At 46.3% G+C, this 24,519-nt stretch overlaps 1 protein-coding gene across 3 annotated transcripts in view; it reads right to left on the bottom strand.

The window, feature by feature from the left end:
- The window catches only part of PITPNC1 (phosphatidylinositol transfer protein cytoplasmic 1), a 263,091-nt gene that overhangs the window by 112,438 nt on the left and 126,134 nt on the right, over positions 1-24,519 (bottom strand). For all 3 annotated transcript variants that reach the window (XM_039235924.1, XM_039235923.1, XM_039235926.1), the window contains 3 exons: positions 16,535-16,683; positions 1,494-1,582; positions 451-458 (listed from right to left, as the gene is read on the bottom strand). In XM_039235924.1, coding sequence (XP_039091855.1) covers positions 451-458; positions 1,494-1,582; positions 16,535-16,683 — 246 coding nt within the window. The remainder of the gene's footprint in view (positions 1-450; positions 459-1,493; positions 1,583-16,534; positions 16,684-24,519) is intronic.

The raw sequence follows: 24,519 nt of genomic DNA, 5'->3' as shown, positions 1-24,519 counted from the left end.
TCAAGTCATCAAGACTGTCCAATCCAGAGCTCAGAGGAAAATAATCTGAATGAACACCTTTCTAGTTACAAGGTTCTCCAATAAGTGAACAGATCACAGCCTTTAGGTGGAAGCCCTGCCTTCTATCAACCTAATACAATGATACTGGCAACTATTCTAGTATATGGAACTATCACAAGTAGAGTAGTCAAGCTATTTAAAAATACAAGCAAAAGTTAATTATGTAAAATGAATATCAAGGCATTTTAAATTAACATTCATATTCTTGAACAAATGAGAACAAGCAAGGTATTGCATTACATATAGGTACGTAATAGCCTACATTTAAATATTTCTAATTCTGAATTATTCCTCTATTTTTTTAATTACATGGATAAGATGAGAAATACACAGGAAGTTCCAATTACTCCACTGTTCTTGAACAGTTAAAAATGATTAAATGATACTTACTGTGTATTCTGGTCCCAGATGTTCATTTGGGCAAGAAGGAAAAGAAAAGAGAGAGACAAAATGATGATTTAGACCATGCTTGTATGCAACATAAAACCACAAAACTAACAAATACCAGTGAATTATAATTATTAAAAATATGTTAAAGAAACCTTCCAAAAATCGAACTTTCAGAAATATCTCCATGTTTGCTCTTAAAACTCTTCCAGATGATACTTCTGTGGTTGGGTAGATAAGGACTTTACGACAAGATTCAATTAGCCTATAGGTTTGTGGCTAATTAAAAACCAGAGAGCTGGCATTATAAAGGCAGAATTCAAGACTAATAATTCCAGTGGAACATTTCATTAACCACAGAGGAAATCTTTTAAGTGGAAAAGCAGCTTTTATAACCAGGAAGAAGAGCTTGTTATAATATTCAAGTAGGGTCTTGAGTTTTCGTATTTGAGGGGCAGGAACCAAACCTTCCAAATCTGGGGGCACAGCTTTTAGTTCAGAATCAACACAGAGTTTATCATGATTCCATTCCAAGTGAGAGGGAAAGTGATCTTATAATTACCGTATTATCCGACTGCAGAGGAAGTAGTTTGGGGCAGAGACCCAATAGAATCTCTGACATAAATTATAGTCAAGGTTTTGGGGATGTTTGGGGGAAGCTGTAAAACAATTCAAAATAAACAAACTTGTTTATGAACAAACTGCATCCCCAAATTACTTGGGGACTACTGAGGAAATAGGGAGAAACAGGGATCATGAGAACTCTAGACATATCACTAAAAAAAAAAAAAAAAGTTTCACGTTCCTTCTCGATAAGCTATTTAATATAATCGCTTTACGATGGAAGACGGAATGGTTTAGTTTAATTCCTAGCAGCCCCCACTAGGAAGAGCGCGATCTCAAAAGATGAAGGTAAATGGTGAGGAGGCAGATACTTCGGGGGCTCTCACAGTCCCTGCCTGGGTAATAAACCCTCAATCAGTGAAATCTGACTACCACTATGTCCTACTGCTACATGTGACACGCCGATTGTAAAAAGGACTTACCTGTAATCGTGTAGGGATAATAGTTCCAAGCCTTTTCTGTAACGTAAAATATTTTGGGAACAACAGCTCTAGCCCAGCTGGGCAGTTTGCTAAGAGGAAAGAAAAAAAAAAAAAAGGCAATTAGAAAAGTGTGTCCAGAATCTCATGTGCTCCCACACCTTTCTGGATAAACTGCTAGAGAGCACGGAGGCGTTCCGAAGCAGCCCTTCTCTCCACAGGTCATCACTCCCCCATCCCTCTGGTTTTTACCATAGTGCACCATTTTCTGTGCATATTCCTATGCTTTTTTAAAAAATATTTATATTTTTGAGAGAGAGAGAGAGAGTGCGCGTACATAAGTGTGCACCGGAGGGTGGGGGGGGGGGCGCAGAGAGAGAGAGGGACATAGAGGATCCAAAGCAGGAGCCTCAACGACTGCAGAGAGCCCTGTGCGGAGCTTGAACGCACGAACCATGAGATCAGGCCCTGAGCCGAAGCGGGATGCTCAACTGACTGAGCCACCCCGGGGCCCCTTTATATGCTCTTAAAATGTGGGGAGGCAGGTGACAGCCTGGTGTGGGGAACCTCCTAGGATTGTTAGCCTGTCCTCTTTGATCTCACTTACAAGGACATGAGGTTTCAGCGCCTGCAAGGTGCCCTGTCGGGGGGTGGAGGGGGGGGGGGCCAGCCTGGCCCTGGTCTCCTAGGACTCATACGGCTGAAGTGTAGGACAGGATGTTTAAGACTGAAGAGGGAGGGAGACAGAGGCAAACGTTAGAGCCGGGGGTCAACTCAACAATCCACAGGGCAATGTTCTAAAAACGAACTAAAGCAACAGACGGTAATAATGTCAGAGATGTGGGGCGCCTGGGTGGCTTAGTCAGTTAAGCGTCCGACTTTCGCTTGGGTCATGATCTCGCGGTTCCTGGGTTCGAGCTCCGCGTCAGGCTCTGTGCTGACCGCCAGCTCGGAGCCTGAAGCCTGTTTCAGAGTCTGTGAGTCCCTCTCTCTCTGACCCTCCCCTGCTCACGCTGTCTCTCTCTCTTAGAAATCAATAAAACATTAAAAAAAATTAAAAAAAATAATGTTAGAGATGTGAGGAATAGCAGAATACAGCCCCTTGATGACTGCAGTTGGCGAACTTGTGTCCCCTCGGAAGAAAGAGCCATGTCCTAACTGCCAGCACCTGTGAACTTAACCGTATTTGAAAGCAGGACTTTTGCCGAGGTAATTAAGGATCTCAAGACGGAAACTCATTGGGTTTAGGGCAGGCCCTCCCTCCAGGGACTGGTGTCCTCGTTAGAGAAAGGAGAGATTTAGAGACAGGTACACACAGAGGGGGTGAAGCCACGTGATGACAGAGGCAGAGATGGGAGTGACAGAGCCAAGGGCCAAGGGCTGCCTCGGACGCCGGAAGCCGGGAGGGAGGCACAGGACAGCCTCCCCTGCGGAGCCCCCATGAGCAATCAGCACGGCCCACACCTTGATTTCAGACTTGTGGCCTCCGCAATGGAGGCAGGACAAACCTGCGTTGTTTGAAGCCAGCCAGTGCGTGGGGACCTGAGAAAGCAGCCGCTGGCAATAATATAGTGATGGAGCCTTTCCACAGCAGGATCACCCCTGCGGCCATTAGCAGAAAACAAATTCTTACAACAAAGAAAACCCAGAGGCACATGTCTTAACACCTTTTGTAAACCAAAGACTAATTAAGTTTTGTTTAGTTTTATTTGGTTTTGTTTTCCCTCAGGGGCCAGGTCTACTAGAGCAGTACAGGCTCAGAGAATTCCGTAGAGGTTATATTTGAATATATGGTACCCGATTTTCCTTAAATATGTCTGGGTGATTTTAGTCTACGCCTCTGTTCCTCCCCCTCCACGCCCACAGCACTATATGTGGGGGGCTTTGTGTCTTTCCAGATGCTACCACTTTGTTTTTCTTTTTTTGTTGTTCTACTTTTTAAGTTTATTTCTTTTGAGAGTGAGAGAGAGAGCAGGGGAGTGGTGGAGAGAGAGACAGAATCCCAAGTAGGCTCTGCACTGTCAGCACAGAGCCCCATGCAGGGCTCGAACTCACGAACCGTGAGATGATGCCCTGAGCTGAAATTAAGAGTCAGACACTCAAATGACTTGAACCTCACAGTGCCCCCTAGCCCCTGCCATTTTGTTTCTTTCCTATCCTGGTGCCTACGGCTTAAAGGTCTGGGACTCTGGGCCTAGAGGGACATCAGATCCCGAGAGGTCACAGACTCTGAGCTCCTGAAGGCCACATGTTGACAATAACTCACACCGTGGGCCAGTTGTGAATTCTAAGCCGACAAAACCAGGAAAACCCAGCCATCAAGCTAACAGAACCCCAAATTCCCAACCACTCTTGAACATGGAGTTTAAATGACAACCCAAGCCAGAAAAATACTGTGTATCTTGCATGTCCTCTCAACTTGTTTCTCTTATTTCTGACAGTGTAGAGGACCCACTTCTTTTTTTTTTTTTTAAGACAAATATGTATTTTTAGTGGCCAGCAGGATCTAACCCAAAGCTCTGGGCCGTTTATCAGGGTCAAGTCAAATGGGGGACTCAAAGCTCCCCCGAAGTTGGGGGAGTGTCAGATGAAGGCCACCGCTCTCCAGTGGGCTGAGCGGCGTGGGCAGGTGCATTTGAAGATCCGCATCCCAATTTTCCTCGCTGCTCTCCTGCAGAAAGTCTCACTCCTATAAAATCATCTCTGCAGTAACTGCTCATTTACCTTACGTTCACACTGCTTGAAAGGAAGGAGCTGCTTCCTGACAGGGGTTTTTATAGCTTTTGCCTTTGATTTATCCTTTCTGTCGCTGAAGCTGGAAGGCAAGCAGGGTTGATGTGCAGAGTGGGAAAATCGCACTGGGCTCGCTTGCAGGAAACAGGCCGAGCAGAACTCACCCTGGGCTCCCCCCTTTCTGCCCCAGAGCCCAGCCCAGAGCGATGTGTATCAGCGGGGGGGCCTAGGAGGACATAGGCAAGTGGCTTCCCTGTGCTTTTTTTTTTTTTTTTAATATTTTATTTACTTCTCAGAGAGAGAGACAGTGTGAGCAGGGGAGGGTCAGAGAGAGAGGGAAATACAGAATCTGAAGCAGGCTCCAGGCTCCGGGCTAGCTGTCAGCACAGAGCCCTATGCGGGGCTTGAACCCACGAACTGTGAGATGATGACCTGAGCCGAAGTCGGACGCTTAACCAACTGAGCTACCCAGGCGCCCCTTCCCTGTGCTTTTAATGGGCTGGAACAGAACTGTAGAATCTCCCCCAAAGAAATCTAGGCATTCTCTAGCTTAGACAAAGTACCCAGGTCTCCCTACAGGCATCAGAGCCCTACGTTGGGGGCGGGGTTCCACCGCACTGCACCCCTTCCCACATGCATTAGGCTCCTGAGGCATAGCACTCTGGGGCCCAGCCCCCTCTCTCCATAAATCATGCCCTATATCACTTAAAAAGCCTCCCAGAAGAACCACATCCCTAAGCTACAACCCTTTCCTGGAAGGAGGCTGAAAAACACTGGCAGTTGTCCATTCACATCGAGACCTTCCCTATTTGTAGGTGGTCAGGACTTCAGCCTTTAGAATCTTTAGTTCAGGGGTTTCATCCACCAACTCATACAGGATACGCAACACGAGAATCAGCTACCTTTTCCAAAGAGACGCCCTAAAAAAAAAACCCCAACATTCAGCCAAGAGGACTGATACCATTTTATAGGGTTCTTCGATGAGCCTAGGAAGGAGAACCTTTCACTATGAGCCATTTACCCGGCCAGGGCCAGGAGTTATTGGCCACAAGTTCCATGATATAATATTCAAATATTTTATTCCCACTAACAGACCTTCTCTCAGCCCCCACTTTCCCCAGAGCACATCATTATTCAAATCATTTTTGTCTGAGGAAGTAAAATTTATTTTTCCCTGGAGCGATGATTTATCGGGGGTGCAAAGGAAAATGGAATTAAATTAGTCCCCAATGCTGCTGTCACTTTCATGATGTATACTGTCACACAGCCTCCAATTCTAAGGAGAAGTCTGTCACTCAAACTCACTACCAGGTGTCAAACAAGAGTCTCTCATCTGGAGGGACTCCTGGGTGGCTAGTTGGCTAAGCGTCCGACTTCAGCTCAGGTCATGATCTCAAGGTTCGTGGGTTCAAACCCCGCATCGGGCTCTGTGCTAACAGTTCAGAGCCTGGACCCTGGTTTGGATTCTGGGTCTCCCTCTTGTTCTGTCCCCCCCCCCCCCGGTTTGCACTGTCTCTTTCTCTCTCTCAAAAATCAATAAACATTAATAAAATTTCAAGAGTCTCTCTTCTGGAATGGTGGCACGGTTTGAATCAGGTCCCCTGGGTTGCTGGCCAGGACCAGACCTCCCGGTGGCCCACATCACCACCGCTCAGGCTTCAGAGACACTGAGGGAAAGAAAGGACAGATGGCTAAAACCCTGAAGCCTTTGCAGAATCGTAATACGTTGCTGATGCGAAATGATACCATGTCCCAAACACCTCTGTCAGTGGCCCCCTCCAAAAGACAGGCTTTCCGAAATGTTTCATTTTTCACTTTTATGTATTTTTTTCCACCTTAAAAGTCTAGTGTAAAATAGAACCTATCAATGACACACCCCGGTGACCAGCTCATCCCTGTCTACAGGAGACTGTCCTGCTCTCAGCGCTGCAAGTCCTGCGTGCTGGAGTTCCTCAGCCCCGGGGAAACCACTAAGCTGGTCATGCCAGTGCCCTGGTTCTCAATGGGGGAGGCGGGCATTCTACTCCCCCTCGACCCTGAGGCATGTGACCAAGTCCGGAAACATTTCTGGTTGTCACAACTGAGAGGTCGGGGAGGTGGGGGGTGGGCAGGGATGCTGTTGGCATCTAGTGGGTGGAGGCCAGGGACACCACTCAACATCCTACAATGCTCCACGCTCAGGAAACCCCCACAGCAAAGAATTCTCTGGCCCCCAACATTAATAACAGCGTGGAGACTGGGAAACCTGGCCTTGGACGTAAGTGGATATGGTCACTGAAACCTTCTCCTCTGTTCCCTAGGTCTCTCTAAATTACAACTGACTTGATAAGAAGGACCCGATATGCAGGCATAATCTGAACTGGTCTCAGCTGAAGCGTATTTCTTTACTTCACCAAGAGCTTCCGGAACTGAAACCCAAACCAGCCCTCCTTTAGAAGCTTCTGGCCCTTTACAATCCAGATTTGCCCTGATATCTAATCTCTCTTTGCACTCTATGCTCATTTGGGAATATTTTTTGGCCCCAGGAGGTACTGAACATTATTAGGCCAAATGTGGTCTAAATGGAGTCTAATTTCATTTTCTCAACAGGAATCAGAGTTTTGACAGTCTTCACCAGAATCTTTATTTTCACTGTTTTACCCATCAACTCATGCAAGATATGCAGCACTAGAATCAATCACCTTTTGGACTTAAAACATTCCCAGCAGAAAGACAGGCTGCCTGGGTTCGCTTCGCTCAGGCTTTTCGCCACAGTGTCCCTGAAATCTGCCGCGGCCGATGCTGAGATTGTGCTCAGATAAACGTAGCCCACTTACGGGACTTCTAAAAAGAACTGAGCTACCTTTTGGAACCTCATTTTCCACTGGGCCAGGAGGGATATTCTCACCTTTTCTTTCCAACCTGGCATTTGACAACTATTTGACAATAATCAATTGTCTGTGTCCAGCTCCGCATACCTCCGCGTATGGTGATCTCCGAGGTCTTTTTACATTTCCTCTCCAGCTGCTGTGATTTATTCACTTACTCTTCTTAATGATTTTTCTGGCTGGTCTTTGAGTTCTGCTTGTAATTTAACTTAGAGACTACCACCGCTCTCCCTGCTTAAAAGAGTAGTTTGGGGGCACCTGGATGGCTCGGTTGGTTAAGTGGCCGGTTCGGCTCAGGTCATGATCTTGTGGTTTATGGGTTCGAGCCCCGTATTGGGTTCAGTGCTGACAGCTCAGAGCCTGAAGCCTGCTTCAGGTTCTCTCTCTCTCTCTCTCTCTCTCTCTCTCTCTCTGCCCCTCCCCCACTCACGCTCTTGCCCATCTCTCTGAAACACTTAGCAATTGTTTTAAATAAATAAACATTTAAAAACCGAAACATTTGATGTTTGCATATATTATGGCCACTGAGCACTGTCACTCCCAACTAGAAGGGAAGTTCCTCCAGGACAGAGATCCTCATTCTGCGCACTGCTGCATGCCCAGCACCTAGGACAGTGCCTGGCACACTGCAGGCAGCTATAAATATTTCCTGAATGACTAATGGCTGACTCTGAACATTCAGTAACGACCATAAAGATTCTTTCAAAACAGAAAGGATATAAGCCCTCAGGTCAGAATCTTGGACCCTGACAATTTCTCTGTGACCTGTTTCCTGGGCAGCGGGGCTCTCTCCAGGCCACACAAGTTCTGGGCACTGTGCTCTTCCTTTGAGCACGATCTAAGAGATGAGATTGATCTGCTTGGCAGATGGAGAAGATGTGGGAGAAGAGAAAGGAAATGTGAAAGAGCCCAGCCCCTGGCAACAAAGCTGGACCAGTGAGCTGGGAGGCAAAGTGACCAGCCGATGGCTTTGCTTGTCCAAACAGGACCTGTGGCTTGGGGAAGCTGGACCCTCTCGTACGCAGAGAGACACAGAGGCCGAGAGAGGTGGCCCTAGATGGCCAGAGCCGTGTAACAGGAAAGATACAGTCCTTCATGCAAATCAATTCAGGCATGAGGCGGAATCGCCGTTCTAGGCTGGCATCCCTCCCTGACTGGCAGCTGCCAGCACAGCCTAATTAACCCAGCAGCCGCGGTGGGGAAGAACATGACACTTCATGACTGAAAAACAAGCCTAAAAATAGGCTTCATCTTTTCTCCCTTGCCCCTCCCCCTCCCCTCAGCCCCAAACCCCTCCCCTCATGGGCTTCATGGGAAGGGACGGGTATGATGTTGTAGATGAAGAGAAAATTTAACAGGGACCCAAGACAAGACCCACCCGCATCTGAGCTGGGGAGACAGGTTTTATTTAGAATCACTACTTGAGAGACTGAATACTATCTTGCCTCCTTTCCTTGGATGCCAGTTGAAGTGGGGATTTTTATTTTTTGAAGACAAGCCAAGAAATACCACTTATTTGGTTAACTGAACTGGATCGAAAGCCCAAGGACAATCTCCAATTGTACTAACGTATGAGAAGTAATGTAATGTTCCGAGTATATGAGGCAACCGCCAAAATGGACTGTGCACCCAGCAGTGTATTGGCGCCGTAGGGAGGGGCCAGAGGGGTCCCAGTCCTTGGGAGATGAGCTAGAAGTAATAAAAGAATGGATGGCATATTCAAAAGACATCAGACTCAATTGAAAAATGGGCAAAGGACAACAACAGCCATTTCTCCCATAAATGGCCAATGAGCACCAGAAGAGACGTTCAACAATCATTAGTTATGAGGGAAGTGCCAATCAAAACCAAAACGAGATGCCACTTCACACCCACTAGGATGGCTCTAATCAAAAAGACAGAAAATAGCAAGTGTCCGCGATTATGTGGAGAAACTGGAATCCTCACACATTTGCTGAAGGGAGTGTAAAATGCGGTCACTTTGGAAAACAGCCTGGAGGTCCCTGTCCCCATTATTGGTAGCCCAAGCCTGGACTGGAAACTCAGTGGGATGCTTACGTTTGAGATTTGGGAGTAAGTGATAGAAAGAAAAAAAAAGGGACATGGTGGACCCATTCTTGGCAGTCATGGTGGTATAGGCAGAATGAAGCGGTCTGTCTGCTGCCCTTGGCCCCTTGCAGGTTCCCTGATAGCTGCCCATTCTCAAGCCCGCAGGTAATTCTGTGGGCCACTCACATCCTCCCATAAAATATCCTTTCTCTCAGGTCAGACTCAGAGAGGAGGCTCTGGCGACCCAGGCTCTGAGTAGCTCCGATAAGAACAAGCTGATAAGCCAATCTCTAAATGTGATTTGCCTTCCCATATAGATTGGCATAAGGAGGGCCGCCTGGGTGGCTCAGTCGGTTGAGCGTCCGACGCCGGCTCAGGTAATGATCTCAGGGGGCTTGTGAGTTCGAGCCCCACGTCGGGCTCTGTGCTAACAGCTCGGAGCCTGGAGCCTGCTTCAGATTCTGTGTCTCCTCCTCTCTCTGCCCCTCCCCCACTTGTGCTCTGTCTCTGTCTCTCAAAAATAAATAAATGTAAAAAAAAAATTTAGACTGACGTAAGGAAGAGAATTCACTCACTTTATCAGTTCATGAATGCGGGTTCCCGGGAAAAAGATATTTCTCAGTGTGAATTATTTAATGGGCACTATGACATCTTAGCCAATGCCAGTTCAGCTCTCAGAACCCATTTCCCCGTGACCGGTAAAGAGGTCTCCGAGATGCCACCCACAGGAGTGTAAGAATTATTTGGAGCTGAAGACATTTGAGAATCAACAGTTGCAGGAAGACGCTTTCCCTAAACTGCCCTTATCAGCATAAAATCAGAGCCTCCAGAAAGAATTCACCGGCCATAAATCCCCTTCCCAGGAGACTCAACAGCCAGAGACTGACTCCTATCACCAGAGATGAGAAGTAAGCACTGAGATAAGAAACTGCCTAAACAGATGCTGTAACAAAACTATCATATCTCCTATCCATCTCCTAAAGCCCTGTTTACTTTCCATGAGCGTCATTTGTTTTTTCAGAAATTCCTTCCCCCCCCCTTAAAATGGTATATAAACCCCAAATTCTATTTTTCAGGGTGCTCCCCTGTACTTCACTTCCATGAATAAAACATGTCTTTTCTCTCACTAATCTGTCAGCTTTTGTTTAATTTGCAGGCCTCCATTGACAGAGCCTAAGTGGGCTGAGGAAAAGATTTTCCTCCCTGACACCACTCACAAGATGGACGGACAGACTCACATATGCTAGACATTGTCAGCCTAGATCCTGCTTCGATCAGAAGCCAAGGGCCATGTGTTACTTACTAAGCAATTCTCCCCAATAGAGGAACAATGTGCTATACACGTAAAGTTTCAATAAACACCTATTTAATGAATTTCAATTACGAAGCAGCCTTGCCAAGAGAGCAGCCCCATGACCTGTGTGTGCAGGACACGATTAACACAAGGTGGCTCCCGTGTGTATTAAAGTAATGGATGTGATGTCCTTTTAGGATTCCAGAAAGCCATCTTCTTATTTCATAGTACGCCACATCAACGTTCTTTTTCTTTTTCTCTTACTAAACCATAATCTCCCTGGCCCTAAGAGATGTGCTACACTCTTCCAAATATACCAAGAGTCTTTTGAATTATAAAACGATGGACCTAGTTCAGACTCGAGCAAAGGGAACACAGAGTACTTTTCTCCAACGTCTCATTGGTTACTCATTTATGTATGCTGGAGGTGAGTCAGGATTATGTCTGCAGCTTACTCTGAGCATGGAAAACGAGGGTTGAAAAGGATCTGAAAGGGTGCTCGGCTTAACCACCTATTTGATGTTTGAGTCTGCTCAAGGACAGTCTGATAAGTGGGTGCTCCGCTCATGGTCAAGCTTCCCCAGTGACAGCATAACTGACTCTAAGGCACCCTACTGTGCCCTCACATGTGCACTTAGATTCCTTCCTTAAACTGAGCCTAGACCTTTCTCCTTGGCGGTCTCTTGCCCACTGGTCTGGGTCCAATTGGTCCTTTGGATGTCTTATCAAATATGCACGTCTAATCCTTTTCGCCACCTGCCTACACCATTACACACCCTGAGTCTGGCCTTTCCAGGTTAAATGCCCTTGGGTTTTTCAGTCATTCTTCACATCATTGGTGGTTTTCTAATCTTAAAATTCACATTAACAATTCTGGAAAAATTGAATAAGTAGAGGGGGCTTGCCCCCTAGATACCAAGCTGCATTATAAGGCTATAATAATTAGGAATTCTAAGATTATTTTCTCAAATTCTATTTTGGAAACAACCCTATTGGCATTTTAATTAGATTTGCATTAAATTTATAATTAATTTGAGAATTGATAGCAACTTTCTAATATGGAATTTCCTATCCAGGAACATTACCACTTGTCTAGGGTTTTGTTTTGGGTGGTGTTTTTGTTTTTGTTTTTTTAATGTTTTATTTATTTCTGAGAGAGAGATAAGAGACAGCATGAGCAGGGGAGGGTCAGAGAGAGAGGGAGACACAGAATCTGAAGACAGTCTCCAAGCTCTGATCTAGCTGTCAGCACAGAGCCCGATGCAGGGCTCGAACCCACGAACTGTGAGATCATGACCTGAGCCAAAGTCGGATGTTTAACCGGCTGATCCACCGAGGCACCCCTTGTTTTTGTTTTGTAAGCTTTATACCCAGTGAGGGGCTTGTCATGACCGTGACAAGAGTCACATGGTCCACTGACTGAGCCAGCCAGTTGTCCCTGCCTAGGGTTTTTAAAAATGTCCTCCACTGGGATGCGTGGCTGGGTCAGTCAGTGGAGCATGCGACACTTGGTCACAGGATTGTGACTTCGAGCCACACGTGGGTATGAAGTCTACTAAAGAAAGATAAAAATGTCCTCCACTGCTGTTTTATATTTTTTCTCCAAAAAGATGTTGTGTATCTTGTAGACTGACTACAGGGTTCCTTTAAATTTCTTTTCCTATCCTTTTTCTATTATAATGGATTTTTTTTTTTAAAGAGAGAGCGAGAGAGAGCGAGAGAGCGAGAGCGAGAGCGAGAGAGAGAGAGAGAGAGAGCAGGGTAGAGGGGACAGGGAGAGAGAGAGAAGATCCCAATCAGACTCCATGCTCAGTGCCAAGCCCAATGTGGGTCTCAATCCCATTACCCTGGGATCATGACCTGAGCCAAAATCAAGAGTTGGAGGCTCAACAGACTGAGCTATCCAGGCATCCCTCTAATGGAATTTTTTTTTAAATTACATTTTCCACTTATTGTCCCTGCTGTATAATAATGCTGATGTACATGAATTTTATCCTCAGCAATCTTGCTGAATTCTCTTATTGATGTTAACAGTCTGGTCGAGTCATGATTTATTATTATTATTATTATTCTCTGAAGTATTTGATCTGCTAATCCTTTATATGAGCTTTTCACATCTGTTCTTAACAGAGATTGGTCTAGAAGTTTCCTTTTTGCACCACTGTTCAGTTTTATTGTCAAGGTCTATGTGGTAGACAACTCTCAGTTACCTTCCTAACAATCTCCATTCATTTCCCCTTTCTTAGAGCAAGATTATGCCTTTGGACATCTTTCTCTCTCTCTCTTTTTTAAGATTTTTATTTTTAAGTAATCTCTACACTCAGTGTGGGGCTTGAACTCACAACCCAGAGATCAAGAGTCACATGCTCTACCCTGAGCCACCTGGGTACCCATCTCTTTTTACCAGGGAGGGAAATCTTACATCTCATTGGCCAGAAATAGGTCACATGGCCATCCCTAGCTGCAAAGGTGGCTGGGAAAGTGAGTATGGACATTTTTATCTCATGATTTATTTAAAATTTTTTATATTTCTGAATGATGAGGAAGTTGACTTGTCAGTTTCTTATTGTAATGCTTTGGAACCAGCAGACAGGATCTACATGAAACTGATTTTCTGGTAGTTGTTGAGACTGATTTCTGGCCTAGTGTATAGTCAGGTTTTTGTACATTTTCATGTGTTTATGAAAAGCATGTTGGTGGGGCACCTGGGTGGCTCAGCTGGTTGAGCGTCCAACTTCAGCTCAGGTCATGATCTCATGGTTCGTGAGTTCGAGCCCCGCGTCGGGCTCTGTGCTGACAGGGCAGAACCTGCTTTGTATTCTCCATACCGCCCCCTCCCCCGCTTTTTTCCTGCTTGCTCTCTCTCTCTCAAAAATAAATAAACATTAAAAAAAGAAGAAGAAAAATAAAAAGAAAATCATGTTGGTACTAGGGTCTATTAATGTCCACTACATCAAAGTTCTAATTCTGCTGTTTACATCTGCTCTACGTTTGCTAGATTAATTTGGCTATTTGCTCTATCCATTTATTAAACAGGCATGTTAAAATCTCCAATTATAACTTGAGACTACCTGTGATTTTGGCGGTGTGGTCCTATGTTTGCTGAGCTGGTTCAGGCGTAGAATTTAATTCACATACCTTCATTGTGACCACTGATATACTTTATCTTACCATCAAAGGTTATGGGTTTTTTTTTTTCAATTTTATTTCTTTATTTTGAGAGAAAGAGAATGAGCAAGAGTGAGTCCAAAGGAAGGGCAGAGAGAGAGGGAAAGAAAGAATCCTAAGCAGGCTCCACGGTGTCAGTGAAGAGCTGGACACGGGGCTCAATCCCGTGAACTGTGAGTGGATATCAATAGTCTGATGCTTAACCAGCTGAGCCACCCAGGCGCCCCCCCCCCCACCCACTTTATGTTTTCTGTTTCCCATGCTTTTTGTAGGACTCTCTCTGTTCTTACTCTGCTTTCTATTGGATTGATCGCATTTTCTCTTGGAAGTTTTATAGTATTTTACCATTTCTTTAGAGATTATCTTTCCATCTTTTAATATGCACACATGTCTTTTAAGTTTTTAAATCAATCAACATTTCTCTCCTCCTCTTAAACAATATTAGCAATGTACAGTGATTTTTTTTTTTTTACTATAACTACTACCCTCTCATCTTCTGCTATTACTGTCCATTATTTAAATTCCAAGAATATAGACCCATTGGCAGTATCTTTAAAACATCCTATACTCATTCAGACTTGCCCAGATGTTTACCAATTCCTTGGTTTATTACTTTTGGATCTTCCCCTCCTCCTTCTTGGGCTCAATTTCTTTCTACTTTAAATACCACCTTTAGCAGTTCTGCCCACGTGTGCCTCTGAGTGGCAACCTCTCTGAGGACTCAATTGTCAGCAACAATTTTTGTGCACGACTCTCAGCTCCGACTCCCCATGTGTAGGGGCCCAAACCCACATTTCCTGTCCCCTTATGGGCATAACATCCCCCTTGTGCCAGTTCTGACATATCCCAGTTTCTGGGGCAATAGCTCGTCAGCTCCCCACTCTGGTTTGCGTTTCCTCTTTGTTTCTGGTACCTGAGGATTTCCCTTTCTTTGTTTTGAGCTCAGCTTTATATTGTTATATTTCATCCTGTGTTTGTCATAGGAGGTGGGGGGGGGTCCACATTAATCTTTTTAGTTTCTATTACTGGAAGTCCAGATATTCTATTTATAACTAATTTCCCTCTTACTAATGTTTATTATTCTCCTTTAAAATAAACATCATATATTCTGCTAGAGAAAATAGCCATGACAGAGACATCTGGACACTTCGTGCTGTTTCAGGAAAAGATCGAAGTTTTCTGTTTTTTTTTTTAAGTTTTTGTTTATTTATTTTGAGAGAGAGAGAGAGGGTTGAGGTGGGCCAGAGACAGAGGGAGAGAGAATCCAGTGCTATGAGAGAGAGAGAGAGAGAGAGAGAAAACAGAGGAGGGCCAGAGAGAGAGGGAGAGAATTCATTGCTATTAGCAAGAGCCTAACGTAGCTGGGGCTCGATAACAGAAACTGTGAGATCATAACCTGAGCTGCAATCAACAGTTGGATGCTCAACCAGCTGAGCCACCCAGGCGCCCCAGATATGAAGTTTTCTAATTTGTTTTTAATTTGGTACGTAGGGAACATTTCCTAAGCAATAATTTAGGAAAAGGCAATTGTCTGCCAAGAAACAGAATTTTCCATAGGTCTGTCTCTCTTCTCTCACATCACCCTCACTGCTCTTTGCTCTACACAGGTGACTCCTGTGTTTGATTTTCATGCTCCACACTAAGAATGCCAAAGCAGGTACTGAGCAACCAGTATCTGTAAGGAAGTCATCTCCAGGCCGGTCCCAGAGCTCAGCTACCCTTGCAAACCAGCAGCTGGCTGGAGCTTGAACTGGTTCCAAATTCTGCAAATTCACAGCTCTTAATAGATGAATAAGATCGATCTCATTTGCATTGCATCGTGACTCAGGAATTCCCTGATACTGCGTCCCTGGGTAGATTAAAATGTGTCAGTTTAATCAGCCCTTGGCCTTCACTGTCAGGATACTGGCCTGAGAGATTTCCATACACCGTTGTGACAGGAGCCAAATGCACCCATCGAGAAGGAACAGTCTACTTGAGCCTGCTGGAAGGTGGAGCCATGTGAGCATATGGGCAGAATCCCTATGTGGCTCCCCTCAGAAATGTCTCGTGGTCAAGGCACAAAGAATGGATAAACATTCACAAGTTATCAGTGAATAAACTGGGGTGCTGTCCAGTTATATGTGAGAAATGCTTTCTGAATAATCACGTACCGGCCAATCGGAGGAGCTGCAGGTTGGGGTAAAGAGAATGCACAGAAATGGTAGTAAAGACCAACCCAGTTATCCATTGGTTCATTGGAACAGACAGTTAATTTCAATAAAATATATTTCCAGTGAGTATACAAATGTCCTGAGCTGGAAGAGAAAAAATGGAAGAAAACAGACTGGAAGGGGGTATAGGGTGGGGAGGACATCAGACGAGCCCCAATACTCAACTATGCCATTAATGGTAAGAAAACAGCAAGAGATCAAAGAAGGCACTTTGCAAAGGGGCAATGGCTGCCCCGGTGAGTGCTGGTTTATAATCCTTGCTTATTTACTCTTCCAAAGGAGCTGTGACAACCGTCATTGTCAGTTCCCTTTGTGAACACCAAGTGGTCACCTGGCAGGAATGAGAAGGCTTACCAAGTCAAGACCCCAAGCAAGGGCACACTGCAATCTTGGGTACTTCTCTACAACCTTCAGGCAAAGCCACCTCTTTCCCATGGCTAGCGTGAAACCAGAGGGAGAAGACAAAGCCCTGTCATACTTTAAACCAGATTTCATCTTAACATGTCATCCAGGGGGTGGGATATGTAAAAGGAAAGTCCCTCCTCATGAAAACGCAGTTGAGGACTTTTGCCCAAGGCAGGGGAAGCGATGAGACTGGTGGATGGAGCTGGCAAAGGTAATGACTTTCCGGGTCACCTTTTCATCCCACACACCGCCTCCAGCTCAGCCGCGGGGTGGGGTGGGACAGCCTGCAGGTGGATGGCCGCTGCTATGACTTACCTGTTGAGATATACCCGCTTCTCGGTGAACTGCCCGTTGCCATGGTGAGGATCCTCAAAGGGCTCGTTCTGGACGACCTCCACCCCTTCCCCTCGGTCGCTCTGCTCGTGGCTGTGCTTGCTGATCATGTACAGCTGTCCGATTCTGTACTACAAAACACACAGTGACAGACGTCAGCCCCACTGCCTGCCATCGAAAACCACCAACCCCACCCCCCACCCCCACCCTCCACGGCATGGCAAGCAACTATGGTCCGCACTTCTGCCAAAAAAGGCAGACACACGGGCCCGGTGTTGTTTTTCCTCCGGAGAGAGGAGAACCAGCTGAGAGGAGACTGTAGATACGCCGTGTCCCTGTGAATGTTCTACATCACCCTGGTGATGCTTGCGGGGTGGCTGGCAGACTGAGGGTGGGCCAGAGCGCTGGAGTCTCCCACTCCACTGTGGCTCTACGGGGTTAAATGGTGCTCAAGTCCGATTTTGTTTGGCAACAAACAGGCCAGGGTGTGTTATTTCTGTCCCTTCTCTGCCTAATTAACTGCATTGCTGGGCACAAGTGGACTAGATGTCACCTATCTCCTCCATCATCTCTATCAAACTCTCCTGGAGTTCTCTGTCCCCTAGATCAGCAGTTCGCAAGAGTGGGTGGTCGTTAGAATCTCCTCAAAGCTTTAGCAAACTCCAGATGACCGATCCTACCATGAACGTTCTGGAACCTGTATTCTACAGACTGAGCCCCATTGAGGAAAAGTCTACAGTGTCTTTAACTCCTTTTTATCCAATTCCACCCACAGTGTGGACCAGCCTTCCAGCCTGAGGTTCCCAGAAGCCACGTGTACTTACAGGGAATTGATAATAAGGAGCCATACACAATGGAAACATTCTCTGCCCTGTCTGCATTTTTGAACTGTTCCACTCTCCTTCCCTTCTCTCTGAAAACCCCAGGGCCAACAAGTATTTCTTCCCCCTGTGTACTTTCAAAGTGGCAAAACGAATTTGATGGGGGGGGGGGGTGGAGAGAGAAGGGAGTAAAATGCCTTTTGCAAGTAGGATGTCTGCTCAGAGCCAGGAGAAAGGATGCTGTGGTCCTTCTGGCAGATTTGGTGTGAAAACAACACACATACACTGTGTCGCCATCATCAAGACCCCTGGGATTAGGAAAAGGGGCCTGAGTCTATAGCAAAATAATGAGGGGCTGTACAACCCAAAGAGCCCAGACCATCGGGGATGTAGGTCTCCTGTCTGTGTGCATAAGAGAGAGAAACTGATTTCAAATTAAGGGGGCAGGTGAAATAGACAAATCGACAGTATGGTCAATTCTAAGGCTTAGAGGACACACATTGGAAGGTCCCTCTTTCACTGTGAGGCAGGTGTCGGGAGGAGAGTGTGAACACAAGCTGAAAGCCTCAGGTCTGAGGATAGCCCTAGGGGCCAGGCCCAGTAACCATGACAATGGAAATGGCAGCAGCCTGGGTCTTCTCTAAGGCAGTGTGACTATCTGCGCCATACCCTTCCCCAGAAGGATCTGCACTTAAAATGCTTTTACCATGAATGCGTATGCGCATACATACATGCACGTGCTGTGCATGCGTGTGGGAAGATGGAGTGCTAAGGACAAACACAGGAAGGGGAGAGAAAAATCAAAGATAAAATCTATCTTTGAAAATTTATTTTCAATCACAAGCTTGACCCGGCTTCCCCTTAGTAAGTCTGGCTCTTACTTTTGCTCAGAAAGACTAACTAGGACTCTTTCAAGAAGGGAGACAGTAAAGGGGCGCCTGGGTGGTTCAGTAGGTTAAGTGTTCGACTTCAGCTCAGGTCACGATCTCACGGTTCGTCAGTTCGAGCCCTGCATCGGGTTCTGCGCTGGCCGTGTGGAGCCTGCTTGGGCTTCTCTCTCTCCCTTTCTCTCTGTCCTTCACCAACTTGTGCTCTCTCTCACACAATAAAAAAATAAACTTTAAAAAGCAAAAACCGAAACCAAATGCCATCAAGGGCTTTAGTGGGGGGAGGCGGGAAGGGGGGTGCTCTGGCTGAAGGGATATGTCCACTACTGGTCTGTCTTCAGGAGCTCCAGCCCACTCACATATGAGATACGTATGGCATCAAGGACAATGCCTGACACAGAAGCGCCATTAGCCAGACGCGAGTCATCCCTGGTTCAAGTGCTTCCTGCTCTGTGGAGAAGGGGTCGGGCCCAGGCAGCTGCAGCTGATTCACCAGCGGCCAGAGAGGGGCCGGCTGCTCGGTCTCATTGATCATTCCAGTGGCTCCTGAATGAGCCAGTGCCGGGCAGACGACAGCCTTAGCTCACTTGGATAACGTCAGTCTGGGGGCGACCGACAGACGTTGCATGCAGTACCGTAGGGGACGTTCCTGGGGGTGGCAGACACTTAAGGCCAGATGTGGAGGTGGTCAAGGGTTCCGCAGCCATCGCCCCTTTCCCTCCCAAGCAAGTCAGGCCTCCTCTGCAGGTAGTGGCTGTCTGAGCTGGGCCATCCAGAGACAGAGATTTTGCTGTGTTTTTAAACGCCAATTTGACTCATAGACACATGCATCAAGCAGTTTCTCAGTGACGGGGTAGAGGGTGGGACAGATAGTCCTTGAAGCATCTATCTCAAAATCCACAGAGATAACTTCTCAAAATGTTGGATCTCGGGCCATTGCAGTGCTTTGACATCCAGACCCTGGGGGAGAAGGAAGTTGGAGACCTGGCTCAGATGCACACTAAATGCTGAGAGCCAATGGGGCAACTTTGGCAAAGGCATCTGTTGGGTACCAGACGGTGCTGAGGCCAAAATGTTCCACCTTTAGGGGACCTGTTTTTTTGCTATAAAGCTCCATCCCTAGTTTAGTGAAAATACCACCTTCCTTACTCAACACTGTTTCCAAACAAGCTTCTATGTCAAACGAAGGCTGCAAATCCAAAGATCAAGAAGGATTCTTAAGACTTTTGAAGTCACTGAACTGATAACAGATCTGATCACTCCATGCTCACAATGACTTCCAGATTAGGAAATGGAGATTCAAAAGAGGGACGACTTTCTCCGGGCCACATGGTTTCTAGGTGGCAGAGCTGGGATATGACCACAGGTCTGTTGTTTCTTCTTTATCCAACTTCAGCCTGTAGGTCTCCGATGGGTGAGTTGCTTTATTTAACATGCCATGATTTTGAAAAGATGGATAGGTGAGAGCCATTGCTTCTGAACGTTGCTATTTCAGAAGCTGAATAACTGAAGCCTAGTACTTTGTGAAAGATCAAGGTTGTTAAAGCTGTGCTCACATATGGAATAGTGGAGCAAGTCTGCTCTAACTTTGTAAAATCTATTGTTCTAATTCCAGAGTTTGGGTAATCATCATTACAGGCAATCACGATTCGAGATTAGCTCTGTGCTGCAGGGTTGAGCCTCCGTGTGAGCCGTCATCTGAACAGCTACCCCAAATAATTCTCTCCACCATCAAAAAAAAAAAAAAATCATGGGGATTCAGATCCTTCCCACTTGCACATGGCGCCACGTTTGCTAGAACTGCACACATGTGCCTGGAGAAGCCAAGGGCTTTTGTCCGTCTGTCCTATTGCAAACTCTCCGAGTGGGCACAGTCAAGTTACTCAGTACAGTTTGACTTCAAACCTTGATTTTGGCAAAGGTGACCCCGAGCCAGTGCCCCTGAGTATATAGTTTATTAACTGAGCAATACCTGAAATGCGCTCCTTGCCAGAAGTCCTGGACCCAAAGTTTTAGGCTCAAGGGAATCCCAAAGTATGGTTTTTCACTAAATTGCCCCCCACCATCCCAGCGCTGTGCTTCAGAGATCTCTACGAGGCCAGGCTCTTATATATCCCCACCCTCAGGTGTCATCTTCCATCCAATCCCTATCTCATCCCTTCCTGTTCCCTTTCTCTTCCTCCATGGGCCCCAATACCATTTCTAAACATCAAGATGTGAAAAGTGGGGGCAAGGCTTTGTAATACACATGACCGACTCTGGATGGAGTTATTCCCCAAAGATATGAATGATTCAGGACCTCAAAGCCCCAGCCCAGAATCAGAATCTACAAGTGCTTTTGCCTTTACCATCAAAATGGATGGATGCCACATGAGCTAATGACCACGGAGAAACATCTGGCCCCTGATACCGTGTATTTTTCCAACTGTGAAATGGGCGTGATTCTGCCTTCTCCGCTCTGTGTGGAGAGAGGAACAAGCGGCGGGGGGGTGGGGGGGGGTGGGGGTGTGTGTGTGACACAATTTGTCATTCTTGGGACTTTCCTACATTATTCACATCACTGTAAATGCTCTGTCAAAACTCTCCACTCTCGGGGCACCTGGGTGGCTCAGTCGGTTGAGAGTCTGACTTCGGCTCAGGTCATGATCTTGGGGTTCATGGGTTCAAGCCCTGCGTCGGGCTCTGTGCTGACAGCTAGCTCAGAGCCTGGAGCCTGTTTCAGATTCTGTGTCTCCCTCTCTCCACGACCCTCCCCTGCTCATGCTGTGTGTGTGTGTGTGTGTGTGTGTGTGTGTGTGTTGTGTGTGTGTGTGTGTCTCTCTCAGAAATCAATAAAACATTAAAAAAACAAAAACCCTCTCCACTCTCAACACATGGACTTCAAAGCACAGCGAAGCAATTGCCTTAGGATGTGCAAAAAGCCTGCTGAAAAGAGAGTCTGAGACGTTTTATCTTCAAGTGCACTGCAGCCTTCACGCCAAGTGGTGCCAAAATTGTAATTGCACCCAGGGAAGGGGATACAATGAGTCTAGCTTTTCATATCCTCAGAAAACTAGTGTCAAGAGCTGCCTGTTTTCGATAGTCCACAGCACAGCCGAGGTACTGGGACAGAGACAGGGACCAGAGGTTGACAAACTAGGTGGGCCGGTTCTTGCTGGTTGAGTGAAGTTGTTGTGGTTGCTGTTAAATAAAGTTTTAATGGAACACAGCTCTGCTCATTCATTCTGTGGCTTTCACCATCCAGCGGTAGAGTTGAATACTTTCAAGACAGACTGTGTGGCCTGACAAATTTGAAAATATTCACCATCTGACCCTGTACAGGAAAAGCCTGCTGCCTCCTGTTTTGGTCTGTTGGTACTCACCCCAGCCCTGGACAGCCGTAGCTGTTCACCAGGCCTGTGCTTTCTGGCGTGGTGGCCACGTGCCATATATGGCTAGTGAGGGGCACTGGAAACGTGGCCTGTGCCACGGAGGGGCTGAATTTTAAATTTTCGTTAATTACTTTAAATGACCCTTGATTCAGCTGTTAGAACAGTTTGACATAAGACTGAAGCACCTTGGGTATGTGAATCTACTTTTCCAGCTGGAAATTTTTACTAAATTTAAATTCAGATCAGATGCCTCCGATAAAACTTTAGCATCTGACTTGGGATTGCTGTACGTGTAAAATGCACGCTGGATTTTGCAGACTTAGTAACAACAACAACAAGAAATGTTTTTACACCTCATTTTTATGTTGATTACATATTCAAATGATAGTATTTTGGATATATCGGGTAACTGAAATCCATTCTTAAAATGAATTTCACCTGTTTCTTATTTTCATGTGGCTACTAGAAAAATTGGAAACCACTTTAAATTGTAAACCACTTTCAATTTAAACCACTGTGGCTTGTATGTGTGGCTCACCTATTTCTGTTGGACGGTGCTAGTCTACGCCCTAATCTAGATCAACAGGGTCTGAAGCTCAGGCCATTCATCAGCTGCACTAAGAGTAGAGGCTGGATGATCAGGAAAGGGTTTCCACGTGTTTCCAAGCTAATGAAGTGGAGAGATGACAACTAGGAATACATTTGGAGAAGCTTCACCCCCTTTTTTAAATGTTTATTTATTTTTGAGAGAGAGAGAGAGAGTGAGCGAGCGAGCGAGTACGCGAGCAAGTGCGAGTTGGGGCAGGGCAGAAGAGAGAGGGAGACACAGAATCTGAAGCAGGCTCCAGGCTCCGAGCTGTTAGCACAGAGCCCGATGCAGGGCTTGAACTCACAAGCCGTAAGATCATGACCTGAGCTGAAGTCAGATGCCCAACCGACTGAGCCACCCCAAGCTTCCCTTTTCTGAGGACAGGCAATTACCGGGACCTCCAGAGAGGTGGTAATTGCTCACACTGTGCTATGGTGGAAAGCACTGGGGTTTGAAAATCGAAACCTGGAGCTGAAGTCCTGATTCTGTCTTTGATTACTTTTGTAGCCTTAGACAATGTATTTACCCGAGCCACAGTTTTTTATCGTAAGAATGCGACGAACGAAATACCTCATAGGCCATGGGGAGAATCAAGTGAAAAGAAACCTACAGATTAAAATGCTTTGTAAAATGTAATATGGTACACAAACCACCATAGTTACTGCACCTTCTGTTGGACAAGGCATCTCGCTGGGTCTTGAGATCTGTTACTCTACAGCTCTCAAAGGTACACACGTGGCAACGGGGCACTGCCACACGCCCGTGTGACCCAAAAGCCAGAGGAATCTGACCCTGTGCCCAAGACGATCTCTTCCTTCTGTAAAAATTTTATTAGATGGCAGTCACATTGAATACTTCCTAAATACAAAAGGCCTGGAAACTTCCACTTCCACGAGGTACCTAGAGGAGTCACATCACAGAGACGGAAAGTAGGATGGCGGTTGCCAGGGAGGCTGGGGAGTTCGTGTCCAACGGGAAGATGGAAACGATCTGGAGACAGACGGTGGTGATGGCTACATAGCACCATGAACGCACCCAATGCCACTGAACTGTACACCTAGACACGGTTAAGACCGTAAATTTTATGTGCGGTCTATTCCATGACAACCCTTTTTTTAAGAATGTTTTTATTTAAATTCCAGTTAGATAGCATGCAGTGTGATATCCGCTTCCGGTATATAATAGAGTGATTCAGCACTTCCATACGGTGCTCATCACAAGTGCACTTCTTCATCCCCATCACCTATTTACCCACCCCCTGTCCTTTTTTTTTTTTTTAAGTTTATTATTTTTTGAGAGAGTGAACACAGGTGTGAGCTGGGGAGGGGCAGCGAGAGGGAGACAGAGGATCCCAAGCAGGCTCTGCCCTGTCAGTACCGAGACTAAAGCACGGCTGGAACCCGTGAACCATGAGATCATGACCTGGGCGGAAATCAAGAGTCGGACACTTAACCGGCTAAGCCACCCAGGTGCCTCCCTCATCCCAACTCTCAAAAAAGCCTGGGAACATGTCATTCTTCAGTGAGCGTGACTCACACCTGCTTCCTATCTCATACCTACTGCCATCTAACAGTGAGTCTACCTTTATCACTATGAAAAAAAACCATTTAAGGACAGGGACTTTTACATTTGATGGATCTTTGGTTTGGACGCTAATTCAAGGGTGTTGCACTGAGCCCATGCGAGAACTTTAGAAAAGGACTCCCCTCAGAGACAATGTTGCATGAACGCCCCAATTCCTGTTGTGCTGGTTAGTGCCTGGCTCATGATGCCCGCGAGTTAAATGTCTTTATTATTATTCATTTCTAATATTTATTTGTTTTTGAGAGAGGGAGAGAAAGAGAGAGAGCATGAACAGAGGAGGCGCAGAGAGAGAGGGAGACAGAGAATCTGAAGCAGGCTCCGGGCTCTGAGCTGTCAGCCCAGAGCCTGATGCGGGGCTCAAACCAACGCACCGTGAGATCATGACCTGAGCCGAAGTCGGACGCTTAAATGATTGAGCCACCCAGGCGCCCCGAGTTAAACATCTTTAATATTAGCATTCTGGAGGGTTCATAGTGCGGATCTCCCAAGTAACACAGTTTTGACTAAGACATCTTGCACAGACCCTGACAGACAGAAAACAATGATTAAATACAAAACACATGCTGATCCCACCATCCCTAACAAGAGTCCATGAAAACATCAGCTTCTTATTGAAAAATGACTGTTTTGGTGTGCCTGGGTGGCTCAGTCAGTTGAGCGTCTGACTTCGGCTCAGGTCATGATCTCACGACCCGTGGGTTCAAGCCCTGCGTCG

The sequence above is a fragment of the Hyaena hyaena genome, unplaced genomic scaffold (assembly GCF_003009895.1).
Source record: "Hyaena hyaena isolate Hyena2069 unplaced genomic scaffold, ASM300989v1 scaffold_104, whole genome shotgun sequence".
In the NCBI taxonomy this organism is placed as follows: Eukaryota; Metazoa; Chordata; class Mammalia; order Carnivora; family Hyaenidae; genus Hyaena; species Hyaena hyaena.
Note: the sequence above shows the minus strand (reverse complement) of the source record. Positions and strands in the feature narration are given on the sequence as shown.